Consider the following 16,071-nt stretch of genomic DNA (forward strand, 5'->3'; position numbering starts at 1 on the left):
AAAAGACCAATTAGTGAAAAAAAGGTCAGAATTGGGCTGCCTGTCTAAACGTAGCCTAGAACACTTTGCACTACTTTCAAATTGACATTCCTTTGTACAAATAAAATGTTTGCACTATTACACTGTTAAAATACATTAGCCAAAGAAACCAGGCTTTAGGTTAACAACAAATGGGCACTTTATAATAACATTACACAATTACCACCCCTTTATGATTAGTATGCTTACCGGGAATTAGTGTTTAGGAAAGCTGCAAGTCTTCAAATGATCAGAAGAGGAAGCGCCCTCTATCTTGAGTTGAAGAAGTGAAGCCACACCACCAAGTTTAAAACTCCTATGCTCACCCTCCATCTGTTGAGGAAGGAAGAGAGGGTGCAGACAAGGAATTAGTTTTTTGTTCAACTTTCAATCTGAATGTCTCTAGATTGAAACTTCAGTGAGTAGTGCATTTAAGTCTCTCTCTCATTGGCACCCATTTGTTTTCTGGCCCATAAAAATCTCTCTAGCTTAAAAAGTATAATACATGTGAGACAAATTATTTATTATTTATTTATTTATTTATTTACAAATTGCAGTTGTAGCATAAATATGCATAATTGGAATTGTTTTATTATATGTTATTACTTTAATAATCTTTCCTGCAGTCAATGACCAAAAGCGCCCTCTTTGGCCCCATGGGTAAATTGTTATTCATATATTTCATTATTTCATAATAAATAAAGATTCTTTCTAAACAAATCTGGTGTTTCTATGTCAAACAGTTTTGATATATTTCAGTCTTCTGTGATGTATATAAAGTGTAATATTGGGATGCAAACTCAAAATGAAATACATCTCAACTCTATACCTGACATGGTACAGGTGTCTTCTTTTTTTAAGCCCATAGCCATGTGTGTGAGGTGTATACTTTTGTTTGAAAGTAGATTTGTTTAAGACTACCAAGAATCACTCTGTGTGGCCCTGATTTAGCCCACTGCAGTAAAAAAAGTTGTTTACATTACTATGTGTCCTTTTTTTAATATAGATTTTCTAAGTACATCAGTGCTCCCATTTGCCCATGTTTCTTGGAGATCCTTTGTGATACTCTCAACTCATCCTGTGGTATAAGCACATTCATAGTTTTATAACACCTCAAATTAATGTCACTTTACTTAAGGTGTCTATGCACACTCTATAAGGGCATATGACATGGTTATAACACCCATCTTTCCATTCACTGTGACACAGATGTTGGTAAATGACATAACACCCTGCTATAACGTCTGGTATGTAGACTCTTATGTAGTATGTAATAACATATGATATAAGTTGTCATGCAGACTGTATAGTAGCAGATGTTATTAATAGTTGACATTAGAGCATATGTCAACAGTATATACAGTCATTTTTAACACCCATTATAACTGGTTTTATAACATCTCATGCTGTGACTCATAACTATTTAAAACTACTTATGACAGCTTATGACAAATGTTATAATGTGTTATATAGCTGTTATAAAGGCTTTATGAATGCATGCATAAGGACACATACAGTAAAGTGTTACCAATAATTCCTTAAGTTTTTGTTGTAGGAATTGTACATCTGTGTCCCGGAGTGATTATTGAACTGAGCTAGCAGCTGGTAGTCCTAATAATAACCCATTAACACTGTCTGTCTCTCCAGCAGCATCACTGGTAGTCCTAATAACCCATTAACACTGTCTGTCTCTCCAGCAGCATCACTGGTAGTCCTAATAACCCATTAACACTGTCTGTCTCTCCAGCAGCATCACTGGTAGTCCTAATAATAACCCATTAACACTGTCTGTCTCTCCAGCAGCATCACTGGTGGTCTAGTGTAGTCTATTTAGGGGTTCTTTCCACTAGTCCAGGGGCAAACAGATGATGACTGTTTGTTGTTTTTGGATGATAAATTAAGTAAAGAGAAGGGAAACGATGTGGTTATATGGTCTGATTAAACTGTCCACAGGTCACCGGGTTTCTATTGGGCAGAGAGAGTATCACCAACCCAAACCAGATGTCCTTATGGACTGTGTTTTCTTAGCTGATGTCACTGGTGATGATCTGAGAGGTTTGGGCTGGGGTCTGGGAATGGCAGGAGTGTTCCATTAATCTGCTCCACACAAGTAGTTCAGACAATCTAGCCACCTAGCTACCATGGCAACAGAATAGATATTTAGAAGATTTGCACTGACTGTGATCTGAAGACCACATGATAAAACACCAAATATCTGAAGGAGCGTTAACATAAAATGTTTTTTTTTTTATACAACAATACATAAACAACAAATGTCTCAAAAATACATAAACAATACACAACATTGGCCCAATATTCCAATTGTTAAATTATTTCTACAAGGATCTTGATGATTTTTCAGGAGGTGGACCGAATCTGTCAAACCTCTCAAACCACTGCATGTGTGTGTGAGTCTTTGGAGGGGTTGGAATAAAGCACAAGTTAAGGAGCAGTTGGACATCAATGTATATAGGACAATAAAGTGGACTTCTTCTTCTTCTTCTTCATGGATGGTGGATGGAAAAGGAAGCAGAGAAGATGCAGGACAGAGGGCAATCTGAGTGATCCCTGCACACATTGTAAAGCCATCAGAACAGAGCCTGTGAGTCAGTGGCGCTCCTGGGAAAAAGAAGGAAGAACGCGGGAGAAGAGAAGGAGAGATGGAGGGAGCACATGGAATTCCAAAGGTAAAGGAGAGGACAGTCAGGGGACGGGACAGGCAGACTTCCAGAGCTCTACCTGCAGATGTAATCTAGGATCTGTTCCTCTGCGCTGCGCTGCCAGCCACCATCACCACTGTCTGAGGCTGAGGGCTGTGCTTCTGCATGTGCTACTGAAAAGCACTGGGTGACAACTGTTGATGTAAAATCTTTATAAATCCATGTGATTGGTAATTGATGAAAGGCTGGGGGACGTAGGGGTCTGCATGGTACTGACCTCCTGCTGGTCCTCTGTAGCTCAGCTGGTAGAGCACGGCGCTTGTAACGCCAAGGTAGTGGGTTCGATCCCCGGGACCACCCATACACAAAAATGTATGCACGCATGACTGTAAGTCGCTTTGGATAAAAGCGTCTGCTAAATGGCATATTATTATTATTATTATTCTTCCTAAAGGATTGCCTTTCTCCCGTGATTCAGCCAGTACACTTCAGATCCGTGAGCGTAACTGGAGTTTTAGCACAAGTCTTCCATTAACCTCCCGAGTGGCGCAGTGGTCTAAGGCTGTGCCACTAGAGATCCTGGTTCGAATCCAGGCTCTGTCGTGACCGGGAGACCCATGGGGCGGCGCACAATTGGCCCAGCGTCGTCTAGGGTAGGGGAGGGAATGGCCGGCAGGGATGTAGCATGACGTTTGCAACGCCAGGGTTGTGGGTTCGATTCCCACCGGGGTATGAAAAATAGTATGAAAAAAAATTATGTATTCACTAACTGTAAGTCGCTCTGGATAAGAGCGTCTGCTAAATGACTAAAATGTAAATGTACATCGATAGCTCATATCAAGTTCGGGAATCTGCCCTCACTGAATTGATATCACTCATGCACCTGAGCCTAGTCAAAATCACACAAACATTATCATTACATACACAAATATTTGTATTATTACATTGTCCCAACATCAAGGCATTTCGAAACTCTACCCTTTATTGTTTAAGATCAATAACATGAAAATCCAGCACGTATTGATGAGCGTGAAGGCAGACAGTCCAGGGAGTGTTCTAGAGTTGCGTTATGTCATATTTGGGTGCTCTGAAGTCCGTGGAAGGTTCAGTAATGAGTCATTTGTGTATCCAGAGCCCAAGTAGTGCACAATATAAGGAATAGAGTGTCATTTGGGATGCAAGCCCTTGAAACAGCTGTCCTCCTCTGCCTGTTCATTATAATGCCCTGTAGTTTAAAAATATATATTAACTAAATGGTAATGAGTCCATAAATCATCCCATGTTACATGGATTTCTTGCTGCCACATCATCCCTTGAGATCATGGAGGATTTGATATGTCCGTTAAATAAACCATTGTGCTCTTATTATATAGCATAAATAAAAAATATTGTATTCTTCAAAATTTAATTTGAAGAATAGGCTAACTGAACTGATCCTTCACAAAAGTGTTGGATATTTATCCTCCGGATGTTTCTGTCCTTCAGGCGTCATCTTCTTAAGAGTTGTTTTTCTGTCTCTGTCTTTGTTCTGAAAGAGAGAGAAAACATCATCAGACCTCCTTGTGTTCGCCCACACTGAAGATGGCTCCCTTTCCCCTATATAGTGCACTACTTTTGACCATGGCCCATAGGGAATAGGGTGCCATTTGGGATGCACACTTAGATTAGATGCATACTTAGATTAGATGCATGAACTGATGTAGCCCAGCTCTCTATTTCACATTATTCATCAGTCTGCAGTCACAGTGACATCATTGTAATCTAGGCCTGCGGGGTGAAAAATAAAGGGTTTGAATCAGAATGGGATGTTTAGCATTAGCCTGTTCTATCAAAACAGAGTACCCTTGATTTTCTCCTGTGGTTATTTCCTTGAGGTCCAGGTTGTCTGACCAGGAAGCCAACCTAGGGAACAGCAAGCAGAGCCTCATATTTTCCGTTCTCACCTCTCTGTGTTTTGTGACAAATCTGGCTTGCATTACGTCCATTCGCTGTGGTGAGGAAGGTGTAAGTTATTGGAATGGCATTGTTTCTTGAGTCGGAGCTAGGCCATACTGTATGTGAGCTAAGCGTGAGCTGGAGCTCCTAGTCAAAACATGCTCCTGGAGTCTAATGATGACTCCTGGAGTCTAATCAGATATCAAAACAAACTTTGGTCAGTTTTCTTACTGATGCTTTTGGGGAAATATTATGGGTACTGACAGAATGTTAATACACTGAACAAAAATATAAACGCAACATGCAACAATTTCAAAGTTTTTACTGAGTTACAGTTCATATAAGGAAATTAGTAAATTGAAATAAATGCATTAAATCAAATCAAATTGTATTTGTCACAGGCGCCGAATACAACAGGTGTAGACCTTACCGTGAAATGCTTACTTACAAGCCCTTAACCAACAATGCAGTTCAAGAAATAGAGTTAAGAAAATATTGACTAAATAAACTAAAGTAAAAAATAAAATAAAAAGTAACACAATAAAATTACATAACAATAACGAGGCTATATACAGGGGGTATCGGTACCAAATCAATGTGTGGGGGTACAGGTTAGTCAAGGTAATTTGTATATGTAGGTATAATCTAGGGATTTCACGACTGGGAATACATATATGCATCTGTTGGTCACAGATACCGTTAAAAAAAAGGTAGGGGCATGGATCAGAAAACCAGTCAGTATCTGGTGTGACCACCATTTACCTCATGCAGCGCCACACATCTCCTTCGCATAGAGTTGATCAGGTTGTTGATTGTGGCCTGTGGAATGTTGTCCCACTCCTCTTCAGTGGCTGTGCAAAGTTGCTGGATATTGGTGGGAACTGGAACATGCTGTCGTACACATCGATCCAGAGTATCCCAAACATGCTCAATGGGTGACATGTCTGGTGAGTATGCAGGCCATGGAAGAATTGGGACATTTTCAGCTACCAGGAATTGTGTACAGATCCTTGCGACATGGGGCCGTACATTATCATGTTGAAACATGAGGTGATGGCAGCGGATGAACGGCACGACAATGGGCCTTATGATCTCGTCACGGTATCTCTGTGCATTCAAATTGGCATCGATAAAACGCAATTGTGTTTGTTGTCCGTAGTTTATGCCTGCCCATACCATAACCCCTCCGCAACCATGGGGCACTCTGTTCACAACGTTGATGTCAGCAAACCGCTCGCCCACACCGCACCATACATGCTGTCTGCCATCTGCCCGGTACAGTTGAAACCGGGATTAATCTGTGAAGAGCACACTTCTCCAGCGTGCCAGTGGCCATCGAAGGTGAGCATTTGCTCACTGAAGACAGTTACGACTCCGAACTGCAGTCAGGTCAAGACCCTGGTGAGGACGACGAGCATGCAGATGAGCTTCATTGAGATGGTTTCTGACAGTTTGTGCAGAAATTCTTTGGTTGTGCAAACCCACAGTTTCATCAGCTGTCCGGGTGGCTGGTCTCAGACGATCCCGGCATTGTGTTGTGTGACAAAACTGCACATTTTAGTGGCCTTTTATTGTCCCCAGCACAAGGTGCACCTGTGTAATGATCATGCTGTTTAATCAGCTTCTTGATATGCCACACCTGTCAGGTGGATGGACTATCTTGGCAAAGAAGAAATGCTCACTAACAGGGATGTAAACAAATTTGTGCACAACATTTGAGAGAAATAATCTTTTTGTTCTGGGATCTTTTATTTCAGCTCATGAAACATGGGACCAACACTTTACATGTTGCGTTTGTATTTTTGTTCAGAATAAATGTTCCTGGGGGTGATTTATACACTAATGCAATTATGTATTGTGGTCCTGTGTAGCTCAGTTGGTAGAGTATGGCGTTTGCAACGCCAGGGTTGTGGGTTCAATTCCCATGAGGGACCAATATGAAAAAAGTATGAAAATGTATGCACTCACTACAGTAAGTTGCTCTGTATAAGAGCGTCTGCTAAATGACTGTAATCTAATTCTGTTTTCTTTAGATCTGGACATCATTAGTTGAATAAATATTATTGTTATATTAAGGTTAAGGAGGTTTCATCTGCATTTGTTTAATACGCCTTTCAAGGAGGCTTATCTATTATACATGTTTCCCATTGTGTTGTTGAAACAGTAGCCTATCTAAAATATTGATTTACTAAGCATGGAGATTTTCCACGCTTTCTTTTTCACTTCATGAAATAGTTGTGTCCTGGCTATTCTGTAAAATAAATACAAAGTTAAAACGATTACACCTGGGCATTGTCCTGAAGAGGGCGGCACTACTACATCATGACTTCCTGGTTGGAAAAATAAATTCAAACAAATTCATCATGCTCAGTGTTACAATGTCATACATGTACATTTTTTTGCTCTATTTAATTTCATTTATCTTTACAACGATCCTGTTACTGATAATCTAATTACATTAATATGATGATTAAATACACTCATTTATTTAATGTGCAATTTAGGACTGACTTCTGTTACGTGTTGGATTAGTCTTTATCTTCTTCCATCTGTCTGTCCAACATATAAAATACCCAGTGAAGATAATTCAGATGCAATACAAGGCACGGCATGAGGGGCAAAACAGCCGTAGGAGCAGCAGGACTGCACAGCACTCAACTCTATTTTGCATCCCAAATGGCAACCTATTCACTTTATTAATGTGTACCCATAGGGCTCTGGTCAAAAGTAGTGCACTATATACGGAATAGGGTGCCATTTGGGGCATTTCTACTAGTACTGCTCACAGCAGAGAGGGAAAGCAACAGTCAACAACACGCTTCCTCTGAACACAAAACATTCACTTCAAGTTTTTCGATTGGTAACACTTTATAATAACTGAATAAGCATGATTATTAAATGATTTAATCAACTATTAATAAATAAGTATTTCATTATTTGTAAAAATGTATAAGCATTTATAACGGCTTACTCATAAACATTTTTATAAAGTGTTACCAGCCTTCTTATGAGTTTCCATTTGGTTTAATGCTCAATATTCAGTATCCATTTACCTTAAGGTACTGGGCTGGACCAATGTTGCTGTAATGTTTTGGACCCTTAGGGGAAGTTTGGTTTGTAATGGGAGTGTTCACTGCCCAGCATCATCACTAGATTTTATGGAGCCAAGATCCCTGGCATTCTAACCTTGATATGGAGACTATAGATTTACTGTGTTTTCCTCCTTTCTAATTCTATAAATCCAGAGCTAGAATATACGGTATTCATAAATGCTTGCCATGCTCTGTCATTGGTGAAAAGCTTGAAGAGAAGAGGATTTTTACTTTATACAGTGTTCTCTCTCTACAGTCTACAATAGCTCATTAGCCCACTCTGCAACTCTTGAATTGCGTTGAAAATACGAAACTGCACTCATATTACATACTGCATAGCTCACTTATGTTTCGTTCTATTCTTCTTCTTTAGAAAAAAAGAAACGATTTGTGGCTGAGGGGTGTTTTTCTGGGAGTAATAAGCACTGGGGTAGCGTCCCAAATGGCACCCTATTCCCTATATAGTGCACTACATTTGACCAGAGCCCTATGGGTCCTGGTCCAAAGTAGAACACTTTAAAGGAAATAGGGTGCCATTTGGTACTCAGCCTTGATGGGAGTAAGGAGTGAGAGTGGTTAAGGAGACCAGTTTTGCTTCAAACATCACATCAAAGAGCTAGCTCAATCTGGTTCAAATACCAGCAGCCGAATGAATAGAGGGTTCAGCACTGGATCAATCATTTAAAGGGCAATTATCTCATTAGCTGGTTTATTCTGTATGATTCTAACAATGTCCAATTACTTCCAGTCACCGCGGTAGTGTCTATATATTTCTTCTGGATTTATTATTGTGATATATGGTCAGAATATGTTTTCATATGTCTATGTTTCCAACAGTCCAAATCCAATGACCAATTATACTGTTGGAAAACTTTTATAGCAGCTGAGCTTTGAATTAAAACCATTCACAGCATTATACATCTGAAATATTTCTACATGCATTGTATAAATATGATTCCTTCCTGATAGTGAAGAGTATTTTAGCATTGGCATCCTCTTTCTGATGTTTAGCTGCCTTAGTGAAACATTGTATATTCATTCTATGTTGTAAATCTAATTCAAATAAAATTTCCTCTAAACATAGTCTTCATGCATACATTCTATATATTTATACATTCATACATTCTATACATTCTAGTTATTGTTGAATGATACTATCACAATCCCTACCATTGGCTTCACAGATTAATTAACATCTTTATGCTGTGCACGGACAAAAAAACATAATTCTCTATAGTTTCTATATCACAGCCTGTGTCCCAAATGGCACCCTGTTCCCTATATAGTGCACTACTTTTGACCAGAGCCCTATGGGGAATAGGCTGACATTTGGGACACAGACACAGAGTTATAAGGGCAAGGTGGTTGACAGCTGAATGAATGAGGAAGGAAAGAGCCTCAGATGAACATTATTCACATCTACATCATTCACCCAGCACCGAGATTCATCAAGCAGATCCACAAGAACATTTAAATACTATCTTCAGATTTCAGTATTTTGGCTGACTGTATGCTTGTTGTAGTTATTTTGCTCAGGGTATTTGTGACTTGGCTGACTACTCATCCACATCGCTCCGGCCAAACGCCATGCCCACTGTCGTTTCTTCTCCAAGATGAATGTATGTAGTGATTGATAATTCAGGATGAGTCGTCAGGCAAATTTGTGAGTACTGCATGGATGAAGTCTTATGGGTAAGCTAATTTATACTTTGATGATACACGTTTTCTCCCCCTCAGTTTTACCTTTCCACCTGGAGTAATGGTGTTGTTCAGTTCACAAGGTTCAAACCAACGGCTTTAGCCAGAGAGCCTATGTGGTCATCTTAAGAAATGTATCATAACTGTTTTCTCTTGACCTCAACAATCAGTCCTCATCTAGGATAATCATACTGGGGCTGACGCAGGTCCTGTGTGGCTCAGTTGGTAGAGCATGGCGCTTGCAATGTCAGGATCATGGGTTTGATTCCTACTGGGGACACCCATAAGAAAATGTATGTACGCACTACTGTATGTTGCTTTGGAAAAAAGCGCCTGCTAAGTGGAATATATTATGCAGGTCTAAAGTAGTGAGAGTTGAGATTGTATTTCGGTGTTTCTGCTCTGACTGACCCCATCGACTCCACCAGTGGTAGGGAACAGAGGTGTAGATTTCACACTGCAGGGAGTCTGCCACATGTCAACCATTCCCACATAAATTAGCTTAGATGTGCAACGGTCAGGGTGGGATGAAATTGGCTCCTTATTATTAGTTTTAACTACAGTACTATAGTAATATACTGAGTTTATGAATGAAGAAACATTGAAGATGGTGAATTTATCTCAGTGTTTCCCAAACTTTTTTTCCCCATAACCTATCTAATTAATTTGACATATTCTTGTGATCAAACTAATGATAGTTTGGTGACAGTTTGAACCAATATAGACTATCTATAGGGGACTATCCAAATAAAGTGGGGCCAAAACCCAGCCTTTAGCCTTGAGGAGTGAGGAGTTCAGCCACAAGTCAGAACCCACAGTTATGAAATGTTAATTTTCTCAATGATAGATTTACCTGAAATAAGAACCCAGACCTAGCTCTGAAATCATTTGTGTTTGGAAGTCGAAAGGCCATTTAAAGGGACTCCATGAGCGCCTAGTTAAGTTATTTTTCTCTGGGAAGATTTCAACTAATAAACCTTAGTCAGCATCTGTTTACGCATAAAATTATGCGTTGCTAATTGCTCATGTAAGTCGCTCTGGATAAGAGCGTCTGCTAAATGATTAAAATGTAAAATGTAAATGTAATTATACTTCCACCCTGACCCTTGACCCTTAGCATCCAGACCACTATCCTGTCAGTCATAGAGTAGCTCTGCCTCTCCAGTGGCACTCACCATTTTCCTCTGGTTGCTGAGGCAGAAAGTACAGATGTGTTTGGGCTGGTTCTCCGAGCCCCGGCCAGGCAAGGGGCTGAGACTGTGGAGGGTGTGGTGGTAGAATGGAGGTGTGGAGGTGTGGCACGGCTGCCCATCCCCACACGCCTCGTCCACCAGCAGCACATTACCCAGGTGGGAAATGTAGCTGGACGCCAGCCGCAGAGTCTCGATCTTGGACAGCTTCTTGTCGGCCGGCTCGGTGGGGATGAGGGTCCTCAGGGCGGTGAAGGCCGTGTTCACGCTGTTGGTGCGGTCCCTCTCTCGAGCGTTTGCCACTTTCCGCTGCCGCTCCTCCACCACCGGGGCCCCCACCACCATCGGGGGCCCCGCCAGCCTTCCGGCAACGCCACAGAACTTCCTCTTCCTGCTTCCCACCTTGATCTGAAAGCCGTTGGAGCCGCCGTTGAGACGGAAGGAGGACTTCTGGGAGTCGGAGCCCGAGCTCTCGCTGCCACCGTTCTCCCCCTCCTCGTCCTCTGACATCATGCTGATCTCGGAGAAGAGGAAGCGGCTTGGGGGAGCCGTGCGCACCATCGCAAAAGACATCAGTCCAGATCTACAAGACAGGTGGGAGACTCCTCTCTCATATAGAGACCTGTAGAAAGACCAGATCCCCTCAGTACTGTAGCTCCTCTACTTAATGCTGGACATGAGGACAAACGAGATCAAGATGCTCAGTTGAAATCACACTTTGATATCTCTCTCTCTCTCTCTCTCTCTCTCTGCTTCTCTCACCTATCTCTCTCTCTCTCTCTCTCTCTCTCTCTCTCTCTCTCTCTCTCTCTCTCTCTCTCTCTCTCTCTGTCTCTCTCTCTCTCTCTCTCTTAAGGTGGAACCCTCCTTCGCTCCTGGCTGGCTGTTATATTGTGAGCGTCTGTTGCCTCTGAGTTCCCCTCAGTGTGCTGTTAGCCTCCCTCTGCCTCTACACGGGTGATTTCTGTCTGAGTGTCTCCGTGTGGCTGTCCTTTATAGGCAGTGGGAGGGCCTGCTGCTCTGCTCTGCTCTACTCCCCCCTCTGCTCTATGTAAATCTCAGAGTGAGGGCGGAGATAGAGTAGACTCTCTCAGTGTTTGGGCTGGACTGCGGCTGCGGCTGGGGCTTTTAACTGGGAAGATGGGATGGGTAGAGGACATAGAAACTTGGTTTGGATGATGATGAAAACAAATACAGTGCCTTAGGAAATTATTCAGACCCCTTGACTTTCCCACATTTTGTTATGTTACAGCCTTATTCTAAAATGTTTCCCTCATCAACCTACACACAATACCCCATAATGACAAAGCAAAAACAGGTTTCTAGAATTTCTTTATTTAAAATGGAAATATCACATTTACATAAGTACTCAGACCCTTTACTCAGTACTTTGTTGAAACACCTTTGGCAGCGATTACAGCATTGAGTGTTCTTGGGTATGACGCTACAAGCATGGCACACCTGTATTTGGGGAGTTTCTCCCATTCTTCTCTGCAGATCCTCTCTAGCTCTGTCAGGTTGGATGGGGAGCGTTGCTAAACAGCTATTTTCAGGTCTCTCCAGAGATGTTCGATCGGGTTCAAGTCCGGGCTCTGGCTGGGCCACTCAAGGACATTCAGAGACTTGTCCCGAAGCCACTCCTGCGTTGTCTTGGCTGTGTGCTTAGTGTCGTTGTCCTGTTGGAAGGTGAGCCTTCACCCCAGTCTGAGGTCCTGAGCACTCTTGAGCAGGTTTTCATCAAGGAACTCTCTGTACTTTGCTTCGTTCATCTTTGCCTCAATCCTGAATAGTCTCCCAGTCCCTGCTGCTGAAAAACATCCCCACAGCATGATGATGCCACCACCATGCATCACCGTAGGGATGGTGCCAGGTTTCATCCAGATGTGACGTTTGGCATTCAGGCCAAAGAGTTCAATCTTGGTTTCATCAGACCAGAGAATCTTGTTTCTCATGGTCTGAGAATCTTTAGGTGCCTTTTGGCAAACTCCAAGCGGGCTGTCATGTGCCTTTTACTGAGGAGTGGCGTCCGTCTGGCCACTCTACCATAAAGGCCTGATTGGTGGAGTGCTGCAGAGATGGTTGTCCTTCTGGAAGGTTCTCTCATCTCCACAGAGGAACTCTACAGCTCTGTCAGAGTGACCATCGGGTTCCTGGTCACCTCCCTGACCAAGGCCCTTCTCCCCGATTTTTTATTTTATTTATTTATTTCACCTTTATTTAACCAGGTAAGCCAGTTGAGAACAAGTTCTCATTTACAACTGCGACCTGGCCAAGATAAAGCAAAGTAGTGCAATAAAAACAACAGAGTTACATATGGGGTAAAAAAAACATAAAGTCAGAAAATACAACAGAAAATATATATACAGTGTGTGCAAATGTAGCAAGTTATGGAGGTAAGGCAATAAATAGGCTATAGTGCAGAATAATTACAATAGTATTAACACTGGAATGCTAGATGTGCAAGAGATTATGTGCAAATAGAGATACTGGGGTGCAAAAGAGCAAAATAAATAATATAGGGATGAGGTAGTTGGGTGGGCTAATTTCGGATGGGCTGTGTACAGGTGCAGTGATCGGTAAGGTGCTCTGACAACTGATGCTTAAAGTTATTAAGGGAGATAAGAGTCTCCAGCTTCAGAGATTTTTGCAATTTTTGCAACCCGATTGCTCAGTTTGGCCGGGCGGCCAGCTCTAGGAAGAGTCTTGGTGGTTCCAAACTTCTTCCATTTAAGAATGATGGAGGGCACTGTGTTCTTGGGGACCTTCAATGCTGCAGACATTTTTCGGTACCCTTCCCCAGATCTGTGCCTCGACACAATCCTGTCTCTGAGCTATACGGACAATTCCTTCGACCTCATGGCTTGGTTTTTGCTCTGACATGCACTGTCAGCTGTGGGATCTTATATAGACAGGTGTGTGCCTTTCCAAATCATGTCCAATCAATTGAATTTACCACAGGTGGACTCCAATCAATTTGTAGAAACATCTCAAGGATGATCAATGCAAAGAGGATGCACCTGAGGTCAATTTCAAGTCTCATAGCAAAGGATCTGAATACTTATGTAAATAAGCTACTTCTGTTTTTTATTTTTTAATACATTTGCAAACATTTCTAAAAACCTGTTGTCATTTTTTCATTATGGGGTGTTGTGTGTAGATTGCTGAGGATTTGTATTTATTTAATCCATTTTAGAATAAGGCTGTAATGTAACAAAATGTGGAAAAAGTCAAGGGGTCTGAATACTTTCCGAAGGCAGTGTACATGGCACAGACGGTCACTGAACGCCGGATGGCAGGTACCACTACTCTCTCTCTCCATCTCCCTCTCCCTCTCTCTCTCTCTCTCTCTCTCTCTCTCTCCTCTCTCTCTCTCTCTCTCTCTCTCTCTCTCTCTCTCTCTCTCTCTCTCTCTCTCTCTCTCTCTCTCTCTCTCTCTCTCTCTCTCTCTCTTCTCTCTCTCTCTCTCTCTCTCTCTCTCTCTCTCTCTCTCTCTTCTCTCTCTCTCTCTCTCTCTCTCTCTCTCTCTCTCTCTCTCTCTCTCTCTCTCTCTCTCTCTCTCTCTCTCTCTCTCTCTCTCTCTCTCTCTCTCTCTCTCTCTCTTCTCTCTCTTCTCTCCTCTCTCTCTCTCTCTCTCTCTCTTCTCTCTCTCTCTCTCTCTCTCTCTCTCTCTCTCTCTCTCTCTCTCTCTCTCTCTCTCTCTCTCTCTTCTCTCTCTCTCTCTCTCTCTCTCTCTCTCTCTCTCTCTCCCTCTCTCTCTCTCTCTCTCTCTCTCTCTCTCTCTCTCTCTCTCTCTCTCTCTCTGTCTGTCTCTCTCTCTCTTTCTTCTCTCTCTCACTTCTTCCTTTCTGCTCCCCTCTACACAGAAGCCTATTGATTTCATGTCAACTTTTTCACATCTCTCTCCCTCAAATAGTACAACAGCACAGTTCTGGAGTATTCTCTTCATCTATTAGTGTTCTACGGTATGAGAAAGCACTGCCTTGACTGAGATGACTAGTGTGCCACTAACGTGGGGTTAGGGCAACACGAGACGGCTGTCGAAAGGTAATATCATGAACGTATAATTTGTCAAGTTACACAATGTTTCAGTCAACCTTGATCTTTCTTATTTATTCATAATATTTCTTCTGTGAAATTGACAGCGGAAAAGTAGCCAACAGTCAGCGCCATGGTTGATTAACAGGAAGTGCTAGAGGCAATAAAGTTGGGAGGAGGAAGTGGACAGACGGGAGATTACTGTGGCCAGGTGGACCTGACAGAATGCCTGTGTTACTATTACAGTTTCATAGACATGCAGTAGCATGATTTTCCCTCCAATTTACATATCTCACAGGACCATGTGGGCAGCTTGACATAGTATTACTTTCACCTTCCTAATCAACTGCTTCAGGGGAGAAAACATTTTCTTTCTGAACAATAATCAGATATACTGCCAAATGGTCACAGTTGCCAAGAAAATGTGGTCAACATGGGAAATAATATACTGCTTTCCATGGCAACATTTCTATATTGCAAAAAATGGCCACATTTGAATCACAAAAGGACATAAGTGAAAATAGCTGAAATTATGAAAGTGTACAACAGACACATGTCCTTCTATGTGTTCTGTCCAGAGTTATAACATCTCAACATTAATTCACAATTGGCATTACTTAATATCCAGTGTCACTGATGCGGGCCACATCTAGCCAGATAGTCTAACCAGTCGTAGCGCTGCACCGTCTTATTTATCTAGCCCAGATAGTCTAACCAGTCGTAGCGCTGCACCGTCTTATTTATCTAGCCAGATAGTCTAACCAGTCGTAGCGCTGCACCATCTTATTTATCTAGCCAGATAGTCTAACCAGTCGTAGCGCTGCACCATCTTATTTATCTAGCCAGATAGTCTAACCAGTCGTAGCGCTGCACCGTCTTATTTATCTAGCCAGATAGTCTAACCAGTCGTAGCGCTGCACCGTCTTATTTATCTAGGCCAGATAGTCTAACCAGTCGTAGCGCTGCACCGTCTTATTTATCTAGCCAGATAGTCTAACCAGTTGTAGAGCTGCACCATCTTATTGTCATTATTCTCTTTTGGACTCCCTCCTTAGTTCCAAAATATTATTCATGACGAAAAACACCCCTCACTTCCCTCCCTCCCCCTGGACTACCCAGCCGCGCCCAGCCTCCCTCCCTCCCCCTGGACTACCCAGCCTCGCCCAGCCTCCCTCCCTCCCCCCTGGATTACCCAGCCTCCCTCCCTTCACCCTGGACTACCCAGCCTCCCTCCCTTCACCCTGGACTACCCAGCCTCGCCCAGCCTCCCTCCCTTCACCCTGGACTACCCATCCTCACCCAGCCTCTCTCCCTTCCCCTGGACTACCCAGCCTGTCCGGAGTGATGAGCGACGTGTGTGTGTGTGTGTGTGTGTGTGTGTGTGTGTGTGTGTGTGTGTGTGTGTGTGTGTGTGTGTGTGTGTGTGTGTACGTGCGTGCGTGT

At 42.5% G+C, this 16,071-nt stretch overlaps 1 protein-coding gene across 2 annotated transcripts; it reads right to left on the reverse strand.

Annotated features, from left to right (window-relative positions):
- Nucleotides 1–3,639: 3,639 nt before the first annotated feature.
- On the reverse strand, nt 3,640–11,166 carry LOC311139632 (basic helix-loop-helix transcription factor scleraxis-like; the record flags this gene model as incomplete). 2 transcript variants are annotated; one of them, XM_084174542.1, is made up of 2 exons in its annotated part: nt 3,640–4,206; nt 10,579–11,166. In XM_084174542.1, 2 exons carry the CDS (start codon nt 11,164–11,166, stop codon nt 4,117–4,119), a joined length of 678 nt encoding a protein of 225 aa, XP_084030668.1. In that variant the 3' UTR covers nt 3,640–4,116. The 2 variants fall into 2 exon arrangements, with proteins under 2 accessions (XP_084030668.1, XP_084030669.1); XM_084174543.1 differs by lacking the exon at nt 3,640–4,206 and adding an exon at nt 4,365–4,445.
- Between the last annotated feature and the right edge of the window lie 4,905 nt (nt 11,167–16,071).

This window comes from Coregonus lavaretus (genome assembly GCF_964263955.1).
Source record: "Coregonus lavaretus genome assembly, chromosome: 13".
Lineage (NCBI taxonomy): Eukaryota > Metazoa > Chordata > Actinopteri > Salmoniformes > Salmonidae > Coregonus > Coregonus lavaretus.